The sequence below is a fragment of the Papio anubis genome, chromosome 8 (genome assembly GCF_008728515.1).
Source record: "Papio anubis isolate 15944 chromosome 8, Panubis1.0, whole genome shotgun sequence".
In the NCBI taxonomy this organism is placed as follows: Eukaryota; Metazoa; Chordata; class Mammalia; order Primates; family Cercopithecidae; genus Papio; species Papio anubis.
The window spans coordinates 139,622,431-139,641,413 of NC_044983.1; the positions used below are offsets into that span (position 1 = coordinate 139,622,431).

The 18,983-nt window shown below is 61.0% G+C and overlaps 2 protein-coding genes across 2 annotated transcripts; both read right to left on the reverse strand.

Annotated features, from left to right (window-relative positions):
• Positions 1-2,761: 2,761 nt before the first annotated feature.
• On the reverse strand, positions 2,762-16,142 carry CYHR1 (cysteine and histidine rich 1). Its single transcript, XM_021942757.2, has 4 exons — positions 15,578-16,142; positions 6,385-6,623; positions 5,522-5,733; positions 2,762-3,939 (listed from the first exon to the last, which is right to left on the reverse strand). Exons 1-4 carry the CDS (start codon positions 15,899-15,901, stop codon positions 3,548-3,550), a joined length of 1,167 nt encoding a protein of 388 aa, XP_021798449.2. The 5' UTR covers positions 15,902-16,142; the 3' UTR covers positions 2,762-3,547.
• Positions 16,143-17,113: 971 nt separating this feature from the next.
• LOC110744030 (cysteine and histidine-rich protein 1-like) lies at positions 17,114-18,944 on the reverse strand. The gene is made up of 3 exons (XM_021942759.2): positions 18,636-18,944; positions 18,098-18,381; positions 17,114-17,900 (listed from the first exon to the last, which is right to left on the reverse strand). Exons 2-3 carry the CDS (start codon positions 18,188-18,190, stop codon positions 17,415-17,417), a joined length of 579 nt encoding a protein of 192 aa, XP_021798451.1. The 5' UTR covers positions 18,191-18,381; positions 18,636-18,944; the 3' UTR covers positions 17,114-17,414.
• Between the last annotated feature and the right edge of the window lie 39 nt (positions 18,945-18,983).

The following is an 18,983-nucleotide window of genomic DNA, read 5'->3' on the forward strand; positions in this document are numbered from 1 at the left end:
GTCCAGTAAAGGCTGCCACCTGGCGTGGCCCCAGGACTGGGCAGATTTGGGCCTCGGTGCCTCCAAGGCACCGAGGGTGGGACTAGGCCAAGCCTGCACACCTGTGCAGGCCAAGGTGCAGGAGGCGGGAAATCCAGGCAGGGCTGGGTGTGAGGACAGGTTGTGGAGGCCTGCACTGCCAACCCCTTACCCATCCAAAGCATGGCTCTGAGCCAAGGCAACTACTTGGCGGGCAAGCTGGTGAGGTGTGCGAGGGGCATAGTGAGGCTCGAGGGAGGGAGTGAAGAGTGAGATTCAGAAGCAGAAGACTCAGGTGAACAGCTGAAGACAGGGTGACTTGGATACCAGAGGGGCTCCCTGAGCTACCTGGACAACGATTAAGTATCCCCTCCAGCCCCAGGGTCCACAGGACAGCCCAGCTCCTAGAAGCCCAATTCCCCTTCAGAGACAATCCAATTTCTCTTGTTGCCTAGGCTGGGGTACAATGGTGTGATCTGGGCTCACTGCAACCTCCTTCTCTCAGGTTCAAGTGATTCTCTTGCCTCAGCCTTTTGAGTAGCTGGGATTACAGATGCCCACCACCATGCCCAGCTAATTTTTGTTTTTGTTTTTGTTTTTTGAGATGGAGTCTCACTCTGTCACCCAGGCTGGAGTGCAATGGCAGGACCTCAGCTCACTGCAACCTCTGCCTCCTGGGTTCAAGCGATTCTCCTTGCTTCAGCCTCCTGAATAGCTGGGATTACAGACACCCCTCACCACGCCCAGCTAATTTTTGTATTTTTAGTAGAGATGGGGTTTCATCATGTTGGTCAGTCTGGTCTCAAACTCCTGACCTCAGGTCATCTGCCTGCCTCGGCCTCCCAAAATGCTGGGATTATAGGCGTGACCCACCGTGCCTGGCCTATTTTTATTATTTTTGTAAATGTCTCACTCCGGGCAAATTGAGGGATGTGGTGCTCACCAGGGGGTGGGGGTGAGACAAGGGAGGGAGAAACGTGGGGCCTGGGTTAGGCTATGCCGCCCCACTTCTGCGGAGTCCGGACCCCCACGCCCCCATCCTCCGAGATGACAAAGGAGCAGGTCGGGATGCCAAGATGTCTCAGGGTGTTGAACACAAGCTGTGTGTGCGGCGGCCCCGTCACATGTGGCCCACATTGACAATGCCACGGGAAGCCTGTGTGCCAGTGCCTGGTGGCTGAGGACACACTGTGGTCCTCCCAGGTGCTTGGCTCCCCCAGGTCGTAAGTTTCAGCTGCTGCACGTCATGGTCACGGGGCAGATGCCCTGCTGAGGACACTGGGCCGCGTTTGCAGACTTGAGGCACCCACATCTTGAAGGGCCTTGTGTGGACACTGCCCTTACCCTCAGGCCGGCCCCTCCTGTCCTGAACTCCCACAGGACTGGTTGCCCGAGGACTGTGCATGTGGGGCTGCAGGACCTCAACAGCCCCAGGTCTCCTTTCTCCATGTGGCCCCCCAACCTGCAGAGATGTGCTGCCTCCAGGCCCCTGGCATCCCAGCCCAGCTGAACCCATGAAGAACAAGCCTCCCACCTTCCCCGCCCCAGAGACATGCCGGGGCCTGTCCCTCCATTGAGTCAGTCTCTCACACACGCACCCAAACAGGTGACAGGGCAAGCCTGCCCCACCCATGCCCCCCACACCATCACCTTGGACCCAGAAACACTGCCCAAGAGGGTGTCGGGCTTCCAAAGACACGGAGATGCGGAGCCACAGCCCATCCCTCTGTGCCTGTGGGTGGAGCATGGCGGAGGGCAGCCCCAAATCGCAGCCCTGGGGGTGCCCGAGTTCACTCTGGTGGTGCCCGAGTCAGAGGCAGCTGCTCCCAAGGATGTGCTGGGGGCTGGGTGGGGTCTGTCTTTCTGGACAGCAGAAAACCAACCATGGGGCCTTCCCATGCCCTTGGTGGCCAGGCCCCATCAGCTTTGTGGGATATAAGGCTCCGGCAGCGAGGCACTCCCAGCAGGCCACACGCCCTGGCCTGGGAGTAGAAACCCACAGGACTCTCAGAAAAAGCCCAGAAGCTTGCAGCCTGTGAGGGGCAGTGTGGCAGCCCAGGAGGGAAGAGCTGACTGGGAGGGTCATGCTGGGCTGTGCCATGGTCAGCCGCCCGGATGATGGCACTTGCATTCTGCCCCCCAGCTCCTTCTCTCCATTTCTCAGCCCTCGACCCGTGAGGAGGAAAGCACAGGACAATGCAGGCCAGGCCCCGGCAGCCAGGTGGGGCGGGTGGGGCTGGTGGGGCTGCTGTGAGGCCTGTGAATGCACCTGACTGGAGCAGAGGAAACCAGTTCTTTGGTACTGAAGCAACAAAAAGCTGTCAGGGAAGAGCCACATCTCCTAAGCAAAGGTCGGGGAAGCAAGCTGTACCCTTCCCAGTAGCCCTGAGAGTCCCAGGGGAAGAAAGGACCGGGGCTCACTCCTCCAGGCAGGGTTCCTTCCCACCCTGTTAAGCTAGCCCTGCTCAGCCACCACAGGGGCATACCAGGCGGCAGCCAGGGTGAGGATGGGAAGGGCCCACCTCCCTCAAGGTGAGAAGCTGGGCTGTCCAACCTCTGACCTCTGAAGCGAGCCTGAATGCAGGGCCAGCAGCAGGACCCCGAGAGCAGCATGGGGGACACCCCTCAGACTCTCACCCAGCCAGGCACCCAAGCACTAACCCAAGCTTTCCGCACAGCCTGGGGACGCTGGGCCCTCAAGGCTGAATCTACAGTAAATAGACTCTTTCTCACTAAAATTGTGTAACTTATCAAAGAGCCTGCAAGGAGTTTAATCTTTTTCCTGGGAAGAGACAATTTCACCCTGCTTTCCGAAAATGTCTGCTGAGCCCTGTGGCTGAGTCCTGTCTCCCTGGGAGTGGCCAGTTGGCCAGGGCAGCCCCGACCCTACCTGGATCTCCCTGCCCAAGCCTCAGTCTCAAGACCCCATGACAGAGTGTAGGGGGAGGCAGTGTCTCTGAGTCTTCCTCGGGGAACGTGTGCGGGCACAGAGATGGGGACGGGGCAGGCTCTGACCCCCAGGCCAAACCAAAGCTCCCACGCTGTCCATTCACAGCCATGCCTTCCCCTCGAACAAAACAGAAAGTACGAAACAAGGCTGCCTTTTAATTGCTATCAGATATTCGGATATCCCGTCTGACGTCAAGGCCCCCGCGCCCGGCCGGAACCCGCAGGGATGGAGCAGCACTGCCACCTGACTGCACCGAAGGGCTGGGGCAGGGTCGCTGTGCCTCTCAGCCTCCTTGCTGCCACCGTCTCTGAGCCTCGGGGTGCCTGGTGCACCATCTCCTCTTCGGGTCAGCCCAGCCTCTGGTGGCCCTCGGAAGGAGGGGAGGCAGGGGTCGGGGGGTGAGCCGGAGGCGGGGGTCCTGTCACGCACACATGCAGACTTGCCCTGTGTTGGCTTCGTTTGTTCTCCTCCTTTGCTAAAATGATCAGATAGTCCCGTGAAGCAGCTGCCAGCCAGGTGGACAAGGCAGCGGTGCTGGGATGCTGCCCGTCAGCTCCTTGGGCGTCCTGAGGCCCTGCCCTACTTCTGTATCTGGAACAGGAAGAGCCGCAGGTTGATGTTCTTGGCGGCCAGCAGCTTGTTGCACTCCACGGAGTCAATGATGGGCAGTGGCACGTAGTCCGTCTCGTTGCTCTCGTTGGTGAAGACGAAGTGGTAGATGACAGGGCTGATCCTCACGTCATCGTAGGGGCCCTTGAGCAGCAGGAAGGAGCACTCCAGTGGTGCTGTGACCTTGCTCTTGAGGAGGAGCTGAAAGGAGAGCGTACGCTTGCACGACAGGTTGGGGTTGCGCTCCGAGTCATTGACGCGAGCCTTCAGGACCCACGTCTGGTTCAGCACTGTGAACCTGGGTGTCTCGTAGTACAGGCGCGTGATGAAGTCATCTGTGCGGTACGGCCGGAACTGGACCTCTGTGGAGACAGACAGGGCCGGAAAGAGCCGGCTGTTAGTGTGGGCAGGGCTGGGCGGCAACGCCTTCCCTGACCAGGCTGAGGGCAGGCTCAGCCGGGGAGGAAGGCAACTTACCCGGGCACCGAGCTCTGCTTGTCACAAGCAAGCCAAACGCAACTATGGCAAATGGAGGCGCACACAAGCTTTGAGGGGAACAACTACAAACAGAATCAACATGGATTAGCTGGAGAGAGTCCAGAGGCTGCACGTGTCAGGCCACACCCCAGGCGTGCCCGACCCACGCTGGCCTCCCTCATCGCCCCGAGTCCCGGGTGTCCCCCAGGGCGGGGTAAGCAGACACACAGACAGGATGCGGTTCCGAGAACAAGTGCACTTTATTGGTTCTGATACAGAGGAGCTGCCAGAAAAGCCAGCAGGCGGCTGCGGCACCCAGCCCTGCCCGAGGGGAGCACCAGGTCCAAGGGCGCCAGGCCTGATCCGGAGCTGCCAGTCAGCAGGCAGCCCTGCCTGCATAGTCCTCTTGGGCAGCCCACAGCCTGTGGCCGGCAAGTCCCTCCGCGGAGGCGTGGGTTCCCAGGTGGCCAGTCTTTCCTGCATGAATGGGGCTTCCCACCTGGCCACGGCCGCAGCCACAGTGCCCCAGCCTGCCTAGACTCCATGAGACCCTGGTATCTCCAGGACAGCTAAGGCTGCTACTCACCACAGGCTGTGGCTGCCGCAGAGACCCCAGGCCCTCAGCCTCTCTGGCCTGCTTGGGCCCACATCCCGCTGGGCACAGTCCAGGCAGCAGGGCGAGACTGGCTGCCCATGACCGCCCTGCTTGCGCCATGCCTGGTGCTCTGAGCTGGCCGCCTGGTGTGGGCTGAGAGTAGAGGGACGGAGCTTCCTCCAGTGGCCCCAGTATCAACAGGTGCTTCTTGCTGTCCTCTGGGCCAGACTCTGGCCTGGCTCCTGCTCCCCGACATGTTCAAAGGCGGTGGCAGTGGCCCAGAGATCCAGTGTGCCTGCGCACGCATCCAGCCTGCGCGTCTGTGGGTGTCCACTCCCGGTTCTACAGTTTGAGTCGGGCACCCTCAGCTTGTTCTGGAGCCCTGTCCCTGCACGGCTTCGTGCCAGCCTTGAGAGGCCCACGGCTGGGGCAGTGACTGCCTGTAGGCAGGACCTCACTCGGCAGGGTGCTCTTCTCGCTCCAGGGTCCGAGGGGCAGGCCCCTAGCTCCCAGGCCCCCTGAGACCTGCTCGCTTTCTGGTTAGACCCTGACTGTCTTGAGACTCTGGAGCCCCACAGTGAGATGCCACCTTGCGGGGGTGGTGAAGCCAGGGTGGGGAGGACAGGTGGGCGGGGCTGCCGTGAGAGCCACACAGGTGTGCACCTGGGGTCTGCCTCGGCCTCTCCTTCTGCTCAGTCTCCGGCCTCTCTTCTTGCCCGAGGTGTCCTCCTGTCCACCGGGAGCTTGTCCAGAGCCCAGCCGTCTGGTGCCGTCAGTGCCCAGTGCCCAGAGCCTGCTGCCCCCAGGCTCCTGGCTGCCAGCCCCCCACGCCCACACCTGTGTGGCATGCAGCAGGCGGCGGGGCGCCTCACCTGTGTAGCCGATCTTCTCGAAGCTGAGCAGGCTGAAGATGCTGTTGTACAGCTGCATCTCCTTGCGGTGGCTCTGGTCCATCCCATCTAGGATCTCCATCAGCTCGCTGCCTGTCTTGGTCGGGTGGGCACATGCAGCTTCGTGCACTGTCAGCTCATGGAAAGGGCCGTGCCATGGGCAGCCGATGCGTTTGTACTTGCACTGGGTTACCCTGGGGGAGGCAGGCACATCACTCACAGCCTGAGCCCCCAACAGGCGGCTGCAACAAGCTGTCCTCCCACATGGCTTCCATCCAGCTAAGAATCCCTTCCTGCAGGACACACATAACTGTGAGCCCAGCCCCCAGGATGAAGTCAGAGTGGCAGTGTGTGGAGAGGAAGGAGACAGGCAATAACAGGGAGAGAGAGGGGAAGGAACAGTGCAAGCTTGAGCCTGCATGCCCCGCACCGCGGCGTGGTTCTCTCCTCTGCTTGGCAGCGGCGGTCCTGTACAGCCTCACTGCAGGAGACTTGGTGGCTGCCTCCACTGGATGGATAGCCATGGGCAGTGTAGCCTCACACCAAGCTCCCTGAGGTCCTGTGTTGGACACGCTGTCCTGGGCCCTTCAAGAGGCTCCCCCACAGCCACAAAGAGCGCTGGAAGGCTAGGCTCATGTCTGGATAACAACTGGACGCAGAACCTGCCTGTCCTCATCCTGTGCAGGCACCCTCCCCCAGGGCCGTCGCTGGGCTACACAGGTGGCCTCCGAGGCCCAGGCAGCAGGGACGGCCAGACCCCCCTGCACAGGGCCCTGCTGCACCAGGGTGGGCTTCCAGCAGTCCTCAGCCCTGCCTGTGAGGCTGAACCCCTGACCCTCAGTTACCTGTCCTGGCATTCCTCTTTCTGGTGCCTCTCCAGGAGGGAGCGGGGAAACTGGCGCAGGCAGAAGCCACACTCTGAAGGCAGCTCGCTCACAGCTTTCTCCACGGCCAGGTTCCGGCAGCAGAGGCTCTTACTGATCTCACAACGACAATTGGGGCACGTGGCCTGCTCCTCCTTCAGCCGGGCATCTGCTAGTAGGTGGATAAAACAGCCAGCGCACATCAAGTGACCATTAGTACACTGCGAAGAAGGAAAGGGAGACGAAGCTCACAGACCTGCGGGCTTATGCTCGCACACACCCGCCCATGCCCGTCAGCTCTGGCCAGGTGTCCTGAGGGACTCCAGCTAGTGCAGAGGGGCGCACGTGCCTGTCCCGAGTCGTGCTGGAGTGTGGTGAACACTGAGAGCTGCTCAGGAGAGACAGGCAGAGCCAGCTTGGGTTCTTGCAGAGATTAGAGGTCCTAAGGGCAAGGCCTCATCAGCTCACAGAGGCGACAGCTCGCCCTGGCAGTGATGGGTGCAGCCACCTGAGGCTTAGAGCCAGGCTTTTCCCTTAGGGACCAGCGACTGCCCTGACTCGCCTACAGGTCCAGAGTTTGGGAGCCCTCCAGAAACGCTGGGCTCTTGGCCAACACTGTCAGGTGGGGAGCGGACACGGCTCCCACACTGGGGCAGGCATGTTCTCTAGGTCTTCAGAAAGGCCATTCATCCTGGGTTGAGAGGATCTGGCTCAGAGAGGTCCTGAGAGGACCAGCCTAGCCTGGCCCTTCTATTCCAGCCCTCCCCAGGGAGCCCAGGTGAGAGGAGGCAGCTGTCCCCCCATCCAGGGAGGTCGGCTGCCTGCAGAGGCCTCCTCAGAGCTGGAAGGCAGGAGCCAAGCTGGCCCAGGACAAGGGCAGGTGAGCACACGGGGAGTGCCTGGGGAGTGCGAGTGGGAGTGGGGGCTCTGAGTGGGTGCCCAGCCTGCTGGGGTAACCAGGGCTGGCAGGAGCAGGGCACCTCCCGCTGGGCTCCCTGCCTGTGTGGGCTCCCAGCACGGCCAGCGGCCCATCCTGGCTCTCACTCCCTCAACATAAGCCTCGAGCGTCCACTTGGTGCCACTGAGAGACACTCAGCAAGCTGCGGTCCCAGCCCGTAGGGGCTCCCAGCATGGGAGGCGGGAAGCCCAAACCAGAACCAAGAGGTCCAAGAGCAAACAAAGCCTTTTGTACCTGAGCAGACACAGCTCCCACAGCCCTGGCTGGAGTGGGGTGTGCAGGCTGAGGCATTCCAGGGCCAGACAGGAGTGACGGGGATGTGATGTGCCTCCCACCTAAAGACTCACAGCTCACTGAAGGGAGCAGTCAGCAGAGTTGCTCCTGTCCTGATGCCTCTCCAGCAGCTGGCCCGGGCTTGCCAGCCATGCAAACCTCCAGAAAGCCACTGGGCCACCGGCTTCCTTTGGGACCTGGGACCCTCTTGAGAATGGGATGTGGTGCAGCAGAGGGGCCTGCCCAGGCCCAGCCTCTCTACAAGGTGTGTGTCAGGGAAGGGACACTCACAGGGCCACCCCTGCACATGTGGGGCCCTGGTAAGCCTGAGCTGCCATCCTACTGCTTCAGCGGCCTGTGCACCCCAAGCTAAGGAGCGGCCAGATGCTGGGGCTGTTTGCTCAGCACCTGTGAACCAGGCCTAAGGTCTGCTGAGTCAAAGGACCTACATGTGGAGAACCGACAGTGGGGACAAAGCCCTTTTTCATGGAATCCACCTCCACATGACCACCACCCATTACCTGCATTCAATTCTCAAGTTCTCAGTTTGGTTAAAAATTAAAATGACAGGCAGTGGCTCATACCTGTAACCCCAGCTCTTTGGAAGGCCGAGGCAGGCAGGTCACCTGAGGTCAGGAGTTCAAGACCAGCCTGGCCAACATGGTGAAACCCCGTCTCTACTGAAAATACAAAAATTAACCAGGCATGGTGGTGCATGCCTATAAACTCAGCTTCTCGGGAGGCTGAGGCAAGAGAACGGCGTAAACCCGGGAGGCGGAGGTTGCAGTGAGCCGAGATGGCGCCACTGCACTGCAGCCGGGGAGACAGAGTGAGACTCTGTCTCATAAATAAATAAATAATTAATTAAAACATACACAGCTGCCTGAGTCTGGCTCTGATTGGGTGGGGACAAGCTGAGGCCTGCCCCAGGAGAAGGTGTGAAAATCCACCAGCTAAGTCCAGGGGTCAGCGGTGGGTGGACTCTGGGCAGGAGTGGGCACAGACGCTGTTGAAGCAGCTGTCCCACGGGAGGCACAGACCAAGGGCCCACACCACTGCCTTCTCACAGCCCCCCACCCTGGAGGCGTACCACTCCATGTGGCCAGCTCTAGACACCTGATGAGACTGCCCGCGTCCCCTGGACGAGGTTCTGGGCCCAGCTCTGCACGTGCAGTGTCCTGAGCACAGGCACAACGGTACTCTTCTTGGCTGTGGCCCAGCCCCCAAGGGAGTTCCAGGCAGGGCTGAAGCACCTGATCCCACCCACTAAGGCCATCTGGCCTCTCTTCCTGGCTCTGGATAGCCCAGGAAGATTCGAGGTGGAGTCCTGGACCCTCCCAAGGGAGCACTGAAGCTACTGAGCACATCACCACTTACCTCCCAGCACTGCCAGCCTCTCCCCAGAAAGCTACCCCAGCTCCTGGGCCAGTCCCTGGCCATAGGCCTCATTCCTTTGGGGCCTCTAGACCCCAGCATGGGCTCAGTCAATTCCATACCATGGGGAGGCAGCAGTGGCCCTTCCCTCCTCTGGCTCCCTCTGGGCCTCTGAGAGGAACTGCAAGCTCTGAGGAGACACAGGGCCACTGCCCCTTCAGCCGGAATGGTGCCTGCCACTCAAGTCAGAACACAGGGAGTCCCTAAAGTGCCCCGGACCACACTGGCCCAGCAGCCAAGGGACACAGCCACACCCACCCCCAGACCCTCCTCACTGGTCAAGGGACACCCTCCAGGTGCACGGCCCGGGCCCGACCAACGCTCAGCCCAGGAGGTCTGTCCACAGCAGGACGGTCACCCGTCACAAGCTCCAGAGCCTTCCCCACCATCTGGGTCCCCTCAGCCCCTGAGCAAGACTCTGGCTCCACACCAAGGCCAGGCCACAGGCAGCTGCATCCTTGGCCCTGGCAGCATCTGGTCAGATGCACCTGATTCTGACTTGTGCCCACCACCTGACAGAAGCTGGGCCCTGGAGGGCTCCACACGGTCCAGGGGATGGCATGGGGCAAGGCCCCCAAGAGCCCAGGCACCTTCAAGAGCAGCTGCTGCAGCACCCAGGCCAGGCCACCTCTCACTACGAGCCAAGAAGACTCCACGGGAGGCGAGAGGAGGGAATCCCACACTCCCCCACAACCAAGGATGACATCATGGGGGTGACATCACTGGGGTGATGTCACATGGGAATAACATCACGGGGTGACATCATGGGAGATTGACATCATGGGGGGACTGACATCACAGAAACATGACATCACAGGGGAATGGCATTATGGGGGTGACATCACAGAATGATATCACATAGATGACATCAAAGGGGGATGACATCGTGGCAGGCTGACATCACACTGACATCACGGGGTTGACATCAGAGGGAGTATTGGCATCAGAGGGGATGATATTGTGGGAAACTGACATGATGGGGGGACTGACATGGGGGATGACATCATAGGGGTGATATCACAGGGGATGGCAACATGTGACATCACGGGAATGTCACATGGGGGAAATGATGTCATGGGGTGACACTGCAGGTAATGCTACCACGAGGGAATGACATCACAGTGGACTGTCATCACAGGGTAATAACATCACAGGGCCTCCTGGCCCCTCCTAGGGCAGATGTGGGCTTGAAGCCACAGTGCTGGGCTCAGACCCCAGCCCACAGGTCACCAGCAGTATGACCCTGGGCTCTCCTCTTGGGGCCTCAGTTTCCTCACATGCACAGGTGATGAGTATAGGACCAGCTTCATTCTGTGCTGATGAGGTGGGATGGGACAGGGTGGCACTGCCCCACACCCAGCAGGCACAGAGGAAGTATCACCACCTTGGGCAGCCATGGCGGAGCTGCTGGGGCTGCCAACCCCAGGAGCCAGACCCCAGACCCCTCTGCAGATGCTGATACACACAGGTGGCCCAGAAATGGCCATTTGCACCTGCATCCTCAGGACAGCACCCAGCCCTCCCCCCTGCCAGCTACAGGCAGCTCATGCAGACCCAGGATCTCCACTTGAGCTACTTCTTCCCTGGGGTTAAAGGGGAGCTGGATGGGCTAAACAGGCTCAAGAAGGAGCCCTGACCCTGTCCCCCAGCCGAGGGCCCCGACTTTCTGGTGGTCCCAAGTTCCCTATGGTCAGCTGGCCTCGTAGGAACCTTTTCGAGCCTGGACTGCATGGGTCTCTCAGAACCTGGGGACCCCCTGTTTTCCACTGGAGGATGGCACAGTGCCCAGGCCCATGGGAGCAGTGCCCTCACTCACCTAGGGCTCAGGGACCCACCGGCCCTTGACAGAGGTCGTCAGAGCCAAAATGCAGCCAAAGGGCTTCCCTGTGGCACAAACCACAAAAGCGCTGCTCAGCCAGTTGGAGGTCCCCCTTCCTCTGCCATCTGCATGCAGGCCCCACCAGGGCCAGTGGTGCTTCAGGACACACCCCACATGCTCGGCCCCTGACCTCCTGGATCAAACATGGGTCTGAGAGGGACCGGCACATTGTCCAAGGCCACACAGCTGGTTAAGTGTGAAGCCAGGACTCAAACCCTCTGCCCAGGCTGGATTTGAAATCCCTCAACTGCTACTGCTGTCAGACCTCAAACGGGGGCCAGTCAATACCCAGAGTCAGGCTCACATTCAGAACAAGGCTGCTTAGATCTAAAAGTAACTCAAATGATAACCACCACAGAAAATAAAAATTCTCAATTAGCCAGATTCCAGAACCTCTTCCTTGCTCCTGTGAGTTTTAAATGCCTAAGCAGACATAGTTACAAAGATCTTTCTCTTCTGCCACTTTCCTCACCGCAAAGAGCAAGTCAGCTGCAGTCCTGTACTGCTGCCCAGGAGACTGGGGAACAGGGGCCCGAAGCTCCTTGGACATGTGGATGGTGACTCCATCCCCACAGGACTGTGCACTGTTGGACTGGCTGGGGGTGTGGGGCTCAGGCAGAGAGGAGTCATCTCTGCTTCCTGGGCTGTTATCAATGGGACCGGCAAGATGTGGCAGAGACATGGGCGCTACAGGCGGGAGGGCAGGTGCATACACCAACCCACCCACAGGACAGAGTGGACACACCCTGGTCAGATGGGGCAGGAGAGGATCCTTGTAGCAAGGAGAGAACAAAATCTCAAAGTGGGAGCGCTGCCTCTGTCGCGCCCAAGAGGTGGGCAGGGGCAGGGAGAGGACACCTCAGGCAGGAGGGCACGGGAGTGGCGGGGCACTGTGCAGGGCTGAGTTAGAGGGAGCGGCTGGAACACATCTGAGAGGCCTCAGCCCGGTCCTTACACAAGAGTGAGCTTGTTTTCGCCTTAAGAATGCCCCATGGGCCGGGCGCGGTGGCTCAAGCCTGTAATCCCAGCACTTTGGGAGGCCGAGACGGGCGGATCACGAGGTCAGGAGATCGAGACCATCCTGGCTAACATGGTGAAACCCCGTCTCTACTAAAAAATACAAAAAACTAGCCGGGCGCGGTGGCGGGCGCTTGTAGTCCCAGCTACTCGGGAAGGCTGAGGCAGGAGAATGGCGTAAACCCGGGAGGCGGAGCTTGCAGTGAGCTGAGATCCGGCCACTGCACTCCAGCCTGGGCTACAGAGCGAGACTCCGTCTCAAAAAAAAAAAAAAAAAAGAATGCCCCATGAGGGGTGGGAACAATGTGCAGTCCCTTCCTCCAGGTGCCAGCACCAAGGCCCAGGGTCTCAGCTGACATCAGCAGGAAGGGTCAGGGCCAGGTCTGTCTTATGCAGGACCACACTGGGCCTCATCTGAAGGGCCAAATCAGAGGGAGAGAAGTCAGGGATGAGGTTGCGGCTGCAACGTCCCGGGCACTAGTGAGGCTGTGTCTTCCCAGAGGAGGTGCCCCATGGGCAGAGGTGCCAACAGGCCACACTGCCCTCAGGCCACAGAGCAGGGAGCCAGCAGGAGCAACCTGACCACCTGCTCGGCCTGAATAGTCCAGAAACTCCTGCACAGGTGTCCCTGCTGGCCCTGCTAGCCCTCTTGCCACCCACCTGAGACTCCAGAAGGTGGCTGTACACCTTGTCAGGCCAGTCACCCAGGACACATCCAACGCCCACACAGAGAACATCAAAGCTGGGTCTTGCTGTACCGGCTGCAGCCCCAACCTGACGTGACGCAGGACTCGGCGGTGGCAGAAACCGTTTGCACGAGGGCCTCAGTCTGATACCCAAGCAGGTTTCCCAGCCTGCGAGGCATCATCGTGCAGGCACAGGCCTGTGGGTCAGCCGGCCCTGCAGGCCCAAGGGCTCAGACCTGGGGCACCACCCGAGGCTTCCCTGCCAGCACTGGTGGCATCTGGTATCTGGATGACAAGCTCTCGAGTTACTGAGGACCCAGCCAACTCCAGAGGCCCATGGGATTGTCCCCCACAGCCCCAGTGCCAGGCACAACACACAAGGTTCAGCATGGATACTCCCATCTTCATCTCACCAGAGTGGGGGACTGTCTGAGTCAGCCCCCAGCTTGGCTGGTGCCCACCCTGAGCCATGTGTTCTGCTGGGGTCAGGAAAAGCATTCTAGCAGGAACAGAGAGTAGAACCTGCTGCATTCCTGACACTGGCTGGCTCGAGACAGCCAATCAACACAGTCACCAAGGAAGGCTAGTAGAATATGGCAGACTGAGCCCAAGCTGGGGTGATGGCCAGCATGGGCCCAACCAGGGACACACAGAAGGCAGCATGTAGAGGCCCACACCATCTGTGCCCAGATTCTCCAGGGAGCAGAGCAGGCAGGAGTCCAGGTCTCCAGGTCTGTGTTGACCTTCCGGGGGCGCCACTCACAGCAGAGGGCCACCCCCTGGAGGTGTTCTCAGCAGCATTCGGGGAGGCCAGTGCCCATAGCACTCCTCGCTCAGCTGCTCTGTTCCCAGGGAAGTCACTGAGCAGAGCCCTCAGGCCAGGGAGGGCCACCAGCCAGGGCAGCCCCAGTGCCTTTGGTCTCCATTACACCTGCTCAGCTCCCTGCCTCTGGCCGCCCAGGGCAGAACTCTGCTCTGCACAGTGCAGGCCGGTTTGAACCAGCCAGGCTAAGGCCTGGTCACCAGGAGCTCCGGTCAGAAGCAGAGCCATCACTCTGTGTTGGGCCAGCCTAGCTGGGAGACAGAGTGCACCAGGGACCAGTATCATGTGGCCCATCATCACCAGGTCCAGCTGCAGCTCCAGCCCACCCACCAGTGGGGAGACAAGGAGAATTCTCTGTTCCCCTGTGACCTCACACCATTGGCTTGGCTTGTTGGAGTCTCCCTCGAGATCCAAGAAAAAAAGAGTTCTGGCCGCGTACAGTGGCCTGTAATCCCAGCACTTTGGGAGGCTGAGGCAGGCGGATCACCCAAGGTCAGGAGTTCGAGACCAGCCTGGCCAACATGGCGAAACCCTGTCTCTACTAAAAAATACAAAAATAGCCGGGCATGGTGGCAGGTGCCTGTGACCCCAGCTACTCGGGAGGCGGAGGTAGGGAGAACTGCTTTAACCCGGGAGACGGAGGTTACAGTGAGCCGAGATTGTGCCACTTCACTCCAGCCTGGGTGACAGAGAGAGACTCCGTCTCAAATCAAGGAGAGTTCTTCCACCTGGGAGGATCGAAGGCTGTGAGCCAGGAAAAGGGAGCTGGAGAGTGGGCACGTCTTGGAAGCCAAGGTACTGCCAAAGCCAAGAAGTAACTGCTAACTCGGAGCCAGTGGCTCTGAAAAGTGCTCCCCTAGCTGGTCCTGGTGCCTGACACCCCGGAAGGTGGGTGAGAGCCAGCGATCTCTCCCTACCCAGGCACACTGGGATCCTCCCAATACGGTCATGCCAGAGCAAGGACTTGGAGATCCAGAGTTTGGGGAAATGGTAACCCAGACTAGCCCTACACCACCTGTTACAAAAGTAGCTCCTCATCCAGGCCCCTAGTTTAAACACAAGCAGGGAAACGAGGCCCCGTTAGCTACTTTACTTCCAGCTCCTGTAAGTGTAAAGAAAGCTGACAGGGAACCTGCTTCATTTCTCACAAGGACTGGGGAGTTGAAAGGAGGGGAAGACACAGGGAAGGTGGGGACACTGTACTCTGTCTCTGCGTGTCAACCAGTGTGTCCCTGCTGCTACCTGGGAAGGGTCATGTCAAACCCACCTGGACCAGGTACCCTCTCTAACAGCCCTAGATTGCTTAAGGGCTGAGTCCAACTGCCATGTGGATGTGAAGATGGGGGAGGAGGGGTGGGCCGGCCTCCTGGAGCACTGGCTGCCTGGGAAGCCTGGCCTGGCCTGGGTGAGGTGGGCAGGAGCCTAGCATGGGGCATGGCAGGTCCAGGTGGATGCGGGGTTTGCCTGGGCCTGGAAAAGGTACCCAGACTGTGGGGCTTGTTGCAAATGGTTCGTCCTGACAAGCAGCAATCCCCTCTCCCTACTGTTCTTCAAGATGAAGTGGAAATGGACAAAGTGAAAGGATTTTTCCACCCAGGAAGGTAGAAAAAATGTCCATAGGATGTTCAGGAGTGGAGGGACAAGCTCGGGGGTGTGGCTGCCAGAAGAATGGGGAAGGAGCTCTGGAGCACAGGACTCTGAGCCCAGGGAGCTTGGGACCGGGTGGGTTGAGGGGAGCAGTTGTGGGGTAAGGGTCAGTTTGAAGGTGTGGGTTGGAGGAGTGTTGAGGGGACCGTGGGGGAGTCTAGAAAAGAGAAGGGAGAAGTAATCGGAAGACAAGCGATTGAGATCGGGAATTAACGTGGATCAGAAAACAGAAAAGGGGAGTCCCGAGCTGAAAATAAAGCCCCGAGAGGAAGACAACGAGGAGCTTCAGAGCAGGCGCTGGAGCCCCGCTGGGCGAGGAAGTGGCTGTAAGGGCCGGAGACAGTTCCTGGCCGCCGGGCCCCGCGAGCCTGGCCTCCAAGGAGACGCGGATCCTGGGTCCCAGCAGCGGGGGCTGCAGCCCCGGGCTGGGCCGGGTCGGGGTCGGCCGGCGGCCCTACCTGGTACACGGAGGCCTTGGGCAGGTCCAGGCACACGGTGCAGCACAGCACCGAGTAGAGCCGCTCCTCCAGTTTCCCGCTGCCGGCCGCCGCCGCCGCCGCCGCCGCCTCGGCCGCCTCGGCTGCCGCAAACCATGTGGGCCCGGCGCGTCGGTCTCGACCACCTCCTGCAGCTGGCTGCCGGGCGCCCGCCAGCCCGCGCCGCCTCGTCCGGGGCCAGGCCCCCGCCGCCTCTCGCCAACGCCGCCCGCCGCCTGCCCGGCAGCCGCCCAGCGAACCCGGCTCCCGACCCGACCCCGACCCCGGCCGGCACGGCGCTTCCATGACGCGCGGTCAGACCGCTACCGGCTTCCTCCTCGACGCCGGACCAGCGACCGGCCGACCCGACGGGCGAATACCGACGCGCTCCCGCGACCTAGGGATGGGGTGCCGCGCGCTCCCGCCGCTTTCCCGCCGCCGCCGCCGCGACCCCGCAGCCCCGCTCCCTGCGCCGCCGCCTCAGTGGGCCCGGCCCGCGCGTCGCCCCGCAGGAGCTGCGGCCACCGACCCCGGCACGGCCGCCATCTTTGTTTTCGCTGTGCGCTTCCCCCCGCCCCGCCGCCACCACCCCCTCGTCTTCCCCGTCACGTGAGCTCCGCGCGGGGCCAATGGCAGCGCCGCTTGGGGCGAGAAAGCGCAGGGGTCAGAGCCAATGGGAGTGCGAGGGCCTCCAAGGGCCCGCCCCTGCAGGAGGTGGGCGGGGAGGGGGCGGGGCCCGAGAGAGTCGCGGAGGGACGCTCACCTGGGGGCAGGGAGGCCCACGCGAGCTGCGGCGCCGGCGCAGCACCCACGCTCCACGAGCCAGCGGCAGCTGCCGACCCCTACGGCGGGGTGTGCCTGCGTCTTTGTCCCCCAAGACTCAGGCTCGTGTGGTAGGGGCTCTCGCCCGGCTACCCGCAGGGGAAGGGCACAAACGAAAATCCCCGCGGGCTACCCATCTCTGTCGGGTGCGGGACCCCTTAGGTCTCCACAGGAGCAAGCGGAGAGACTTCCGGGAGAGGAGACTCCAGACCCCTAATCCACCGGAATCTAATCCTCTGCTAGTCCGAACCCCCATCCTAACCCTGGGGTTGGAGGCTGAAGGGGTCCACTGAGGAAAACGAAGGTCTTAGGGAGTAGGGCTGGCTTCCACAGGCCAGAGGTACACAGGAGGGCGAATCAACTCTGGGAAGGATGTGCGTTTCTTCAAACGGCTGTGGTACAGCCCTCCCCTGACTCCACCCTACCCGTCAGTTATTGAAGGTCACTGCCCCAGAGGACCACCTGCAGGCCAGGCCAGGATATCTGGAACTCCACCATGTCCCAGGAGAGTAAGGGCCTAGGGCTGTCTTCTCAGCCCAGAGGTCTTCCTGACAGTGGTCGAAAGGAGGCCCGGCGTGAGGCCCCATCCTAGTTCCAGTACATACCCTATTAGGGTAACCGGCTGCTGCCCTGAGGGGCCTTAGGAAGCTCACTGAAGGATCCCTCAATCCCTCTCAAAAATGGGCAGATTCCATATTCCTGCAAAATTCCTAATATTTATTGGAGTCTAGGCCTCTTCTCTGGATCCACAACCATGTCCAGCCCAGAATCAGGTCCCCCAAACGTGTTTGGGACCCTGTCCCTTTCATTCTGGTCTACGCAAGTCCCCACACGTGGCCAAAGGACAGCACCCAGACTCTGCTCCTGACCAGTCAGTGTGCAGCAAGCCCACTTCAGTGGGCAGGAGAGTCTACCTCTAGGGGAGAAGGCGCCAGGAGCAGGCAGGTGAGAGGGAGTGTTCAGCAGGGCAGAAACCCTGCCTTGCTGTATCCAACTGTCATTCCCACTGCAGGCGCTGTGTATGCAGGGCCCGGCAGTAAGCCCAGCTGCCTGCAGCCAGGGCCCAGCGACAGACATCCTCCTTCGGTAGCAGCAGCAGCCTGTCCTCCTCCAGCCGGCTCAGGAGGCCTGCCACACCCAGCATCGTCCCCCCCCACATCCCGTAAGTGTTGGCCGTGAAGACAGCTACAATGAGGATGGTCACTGCGACCACCAACAGCATTGCCTGACCAGCCACAGAGCGGCCCTCAGAGCTGAGGTGGCCGCCAGCCACTGCTAGCACCATGCCTCCTCCCAGGAGCAGGTTGGCAGAGGAGCGGTCCCCATTCACCCAGTGGAAATCGAAGGCCAGAAGGGGCAGGCCGATGACGGTGGCCACCCAGGCTCCAGCAAGACAATCTTCATGTGTGCTCAGCCCTGGGGCCAGCATGATGGTGGCAGCCAAGACCTGGAGCAGGAAGCCAGCAGCAGCCCCTCGACTTGCCTGTCAACACAGGGAAGGGAGAACATGTGGGAAAAAAGAGACCGGGGCCACCCTTTTAAACAGGAAAGGGTTTTGGGCTTCCATGGAGACCTGGTCTTAGATGCACTTCCCACCAACCTCTCCCTAATTCAGGAAAGTAGGTCCTTCGGGTTTGGGAGGTATGGGGATGCGCCCCTGCTCAGCCCCAGTGTACTCACCTGGGCTGTGCTCACGGCTGCGTGCAGAGACACCACTCCCAGCACCAGATGGGACAGGGCTGTGCTCCACTCGGCCCCCGGCTTGGGGGCCATGGCACCTCAGGCGGTAGTAAGTATGAGGACGCAGATAGGAGATATTCAACTTTGGAGAAGAAAGTGCGAAGCCAGCGACCCGGAGCCCTAAGCGCGGCACTCTAGTACGCCCAGGTTCCAGGGCCCCATTACTGGATGTTAGAAGAGGTTCAGTCTTCGATTTTCCGGATCCCTGAGGCCACTGCACACACCTGTGGAAAATAAGAACCTAATTCAGCTGGGAAACGGGGGAAAACGACTCGGTCTAGGTTGGGGGTACGTGAGCCGTGGGGCCCTGGAGCCCAAGTGGGAGTGCCAGGCTTGGGGAAGAGAGAGCGGCGGGGCGCCGCAGGCCCATGCGGCGGCCTCGGCCTGCTCCCTGCGCTCCGGGAGGCGCCGTTCTGGGAGCCCACGTCCAGGAGGAGCGATGGCGCAGGCCTCCGGGCGGCCGGCCGTGCGCAGTTACCGGCCTGCGCAGTCCCAACGCAGCGGCGAGCGAGAGGCCCGAGCCTGACCATCGCACCGCCCACCGCCGTGGGCCCTGATTCTTCTGCCAGGCTTCCGGGTGCGGGAGCGAGCGCGGTCGGGAACCTCCACCAGCGAGAGGAGCGGAGGCTAGAGCGGCCGGGCGGGGCTAGAGCAGCTGGGGGGCGGGGCCTGGGGGGCCGGTTGGAGGCCATAGGAGCGGGTGGGGTCGGGAGGAGCTCGGGGACCAGAAAACGCTGTTTGGGTGGGTGCGTGGGCTTAGTGGTTTGGAAGGAGCTTGATGAGGGGAGAAGGGCCGGGGCGGGGCTGCGAGGGGCGGGGTCTGGGC

Coding starts and splice junctions, on each gene's coding strand:
- CYHR1 (XM_021942757.2), bottom strand. CDS start 15,901: ATGGAAGCGCCGTGCCGGCCGGGGTCGGGGTCGGGTCGGGAGCCGGGT. Junction 5,734..6,384: donor AAAGAGGAATGCCAGGACAG/GTAACTGAGGGT, acceptor TGCCTCCCCCAG/GGTAACCCAGTGCAAGTACA. Junction 3,940..5,521: donor CGAGAAGATCGGCTACACAG/GTGAGGCGCCCC, acceptor CTGTCTCCACAG/AGGTCCAGTTCCGGCCGTAC.
- LOC110744030 (XM_021942759.2), bottom strand. CDS start 18,190: ATGGCCCCCAAGCCGGGGGCCGAGTGGAGCACAGCCCTGTCCCATCTG. Junction 17,901..18,097: donor CAGCCGTGAGCACAGCCCAG/GTGAGTACACTG, acceptor CTGTGTTGACAG/GCAAGTCGAGGGGCTGCTGC.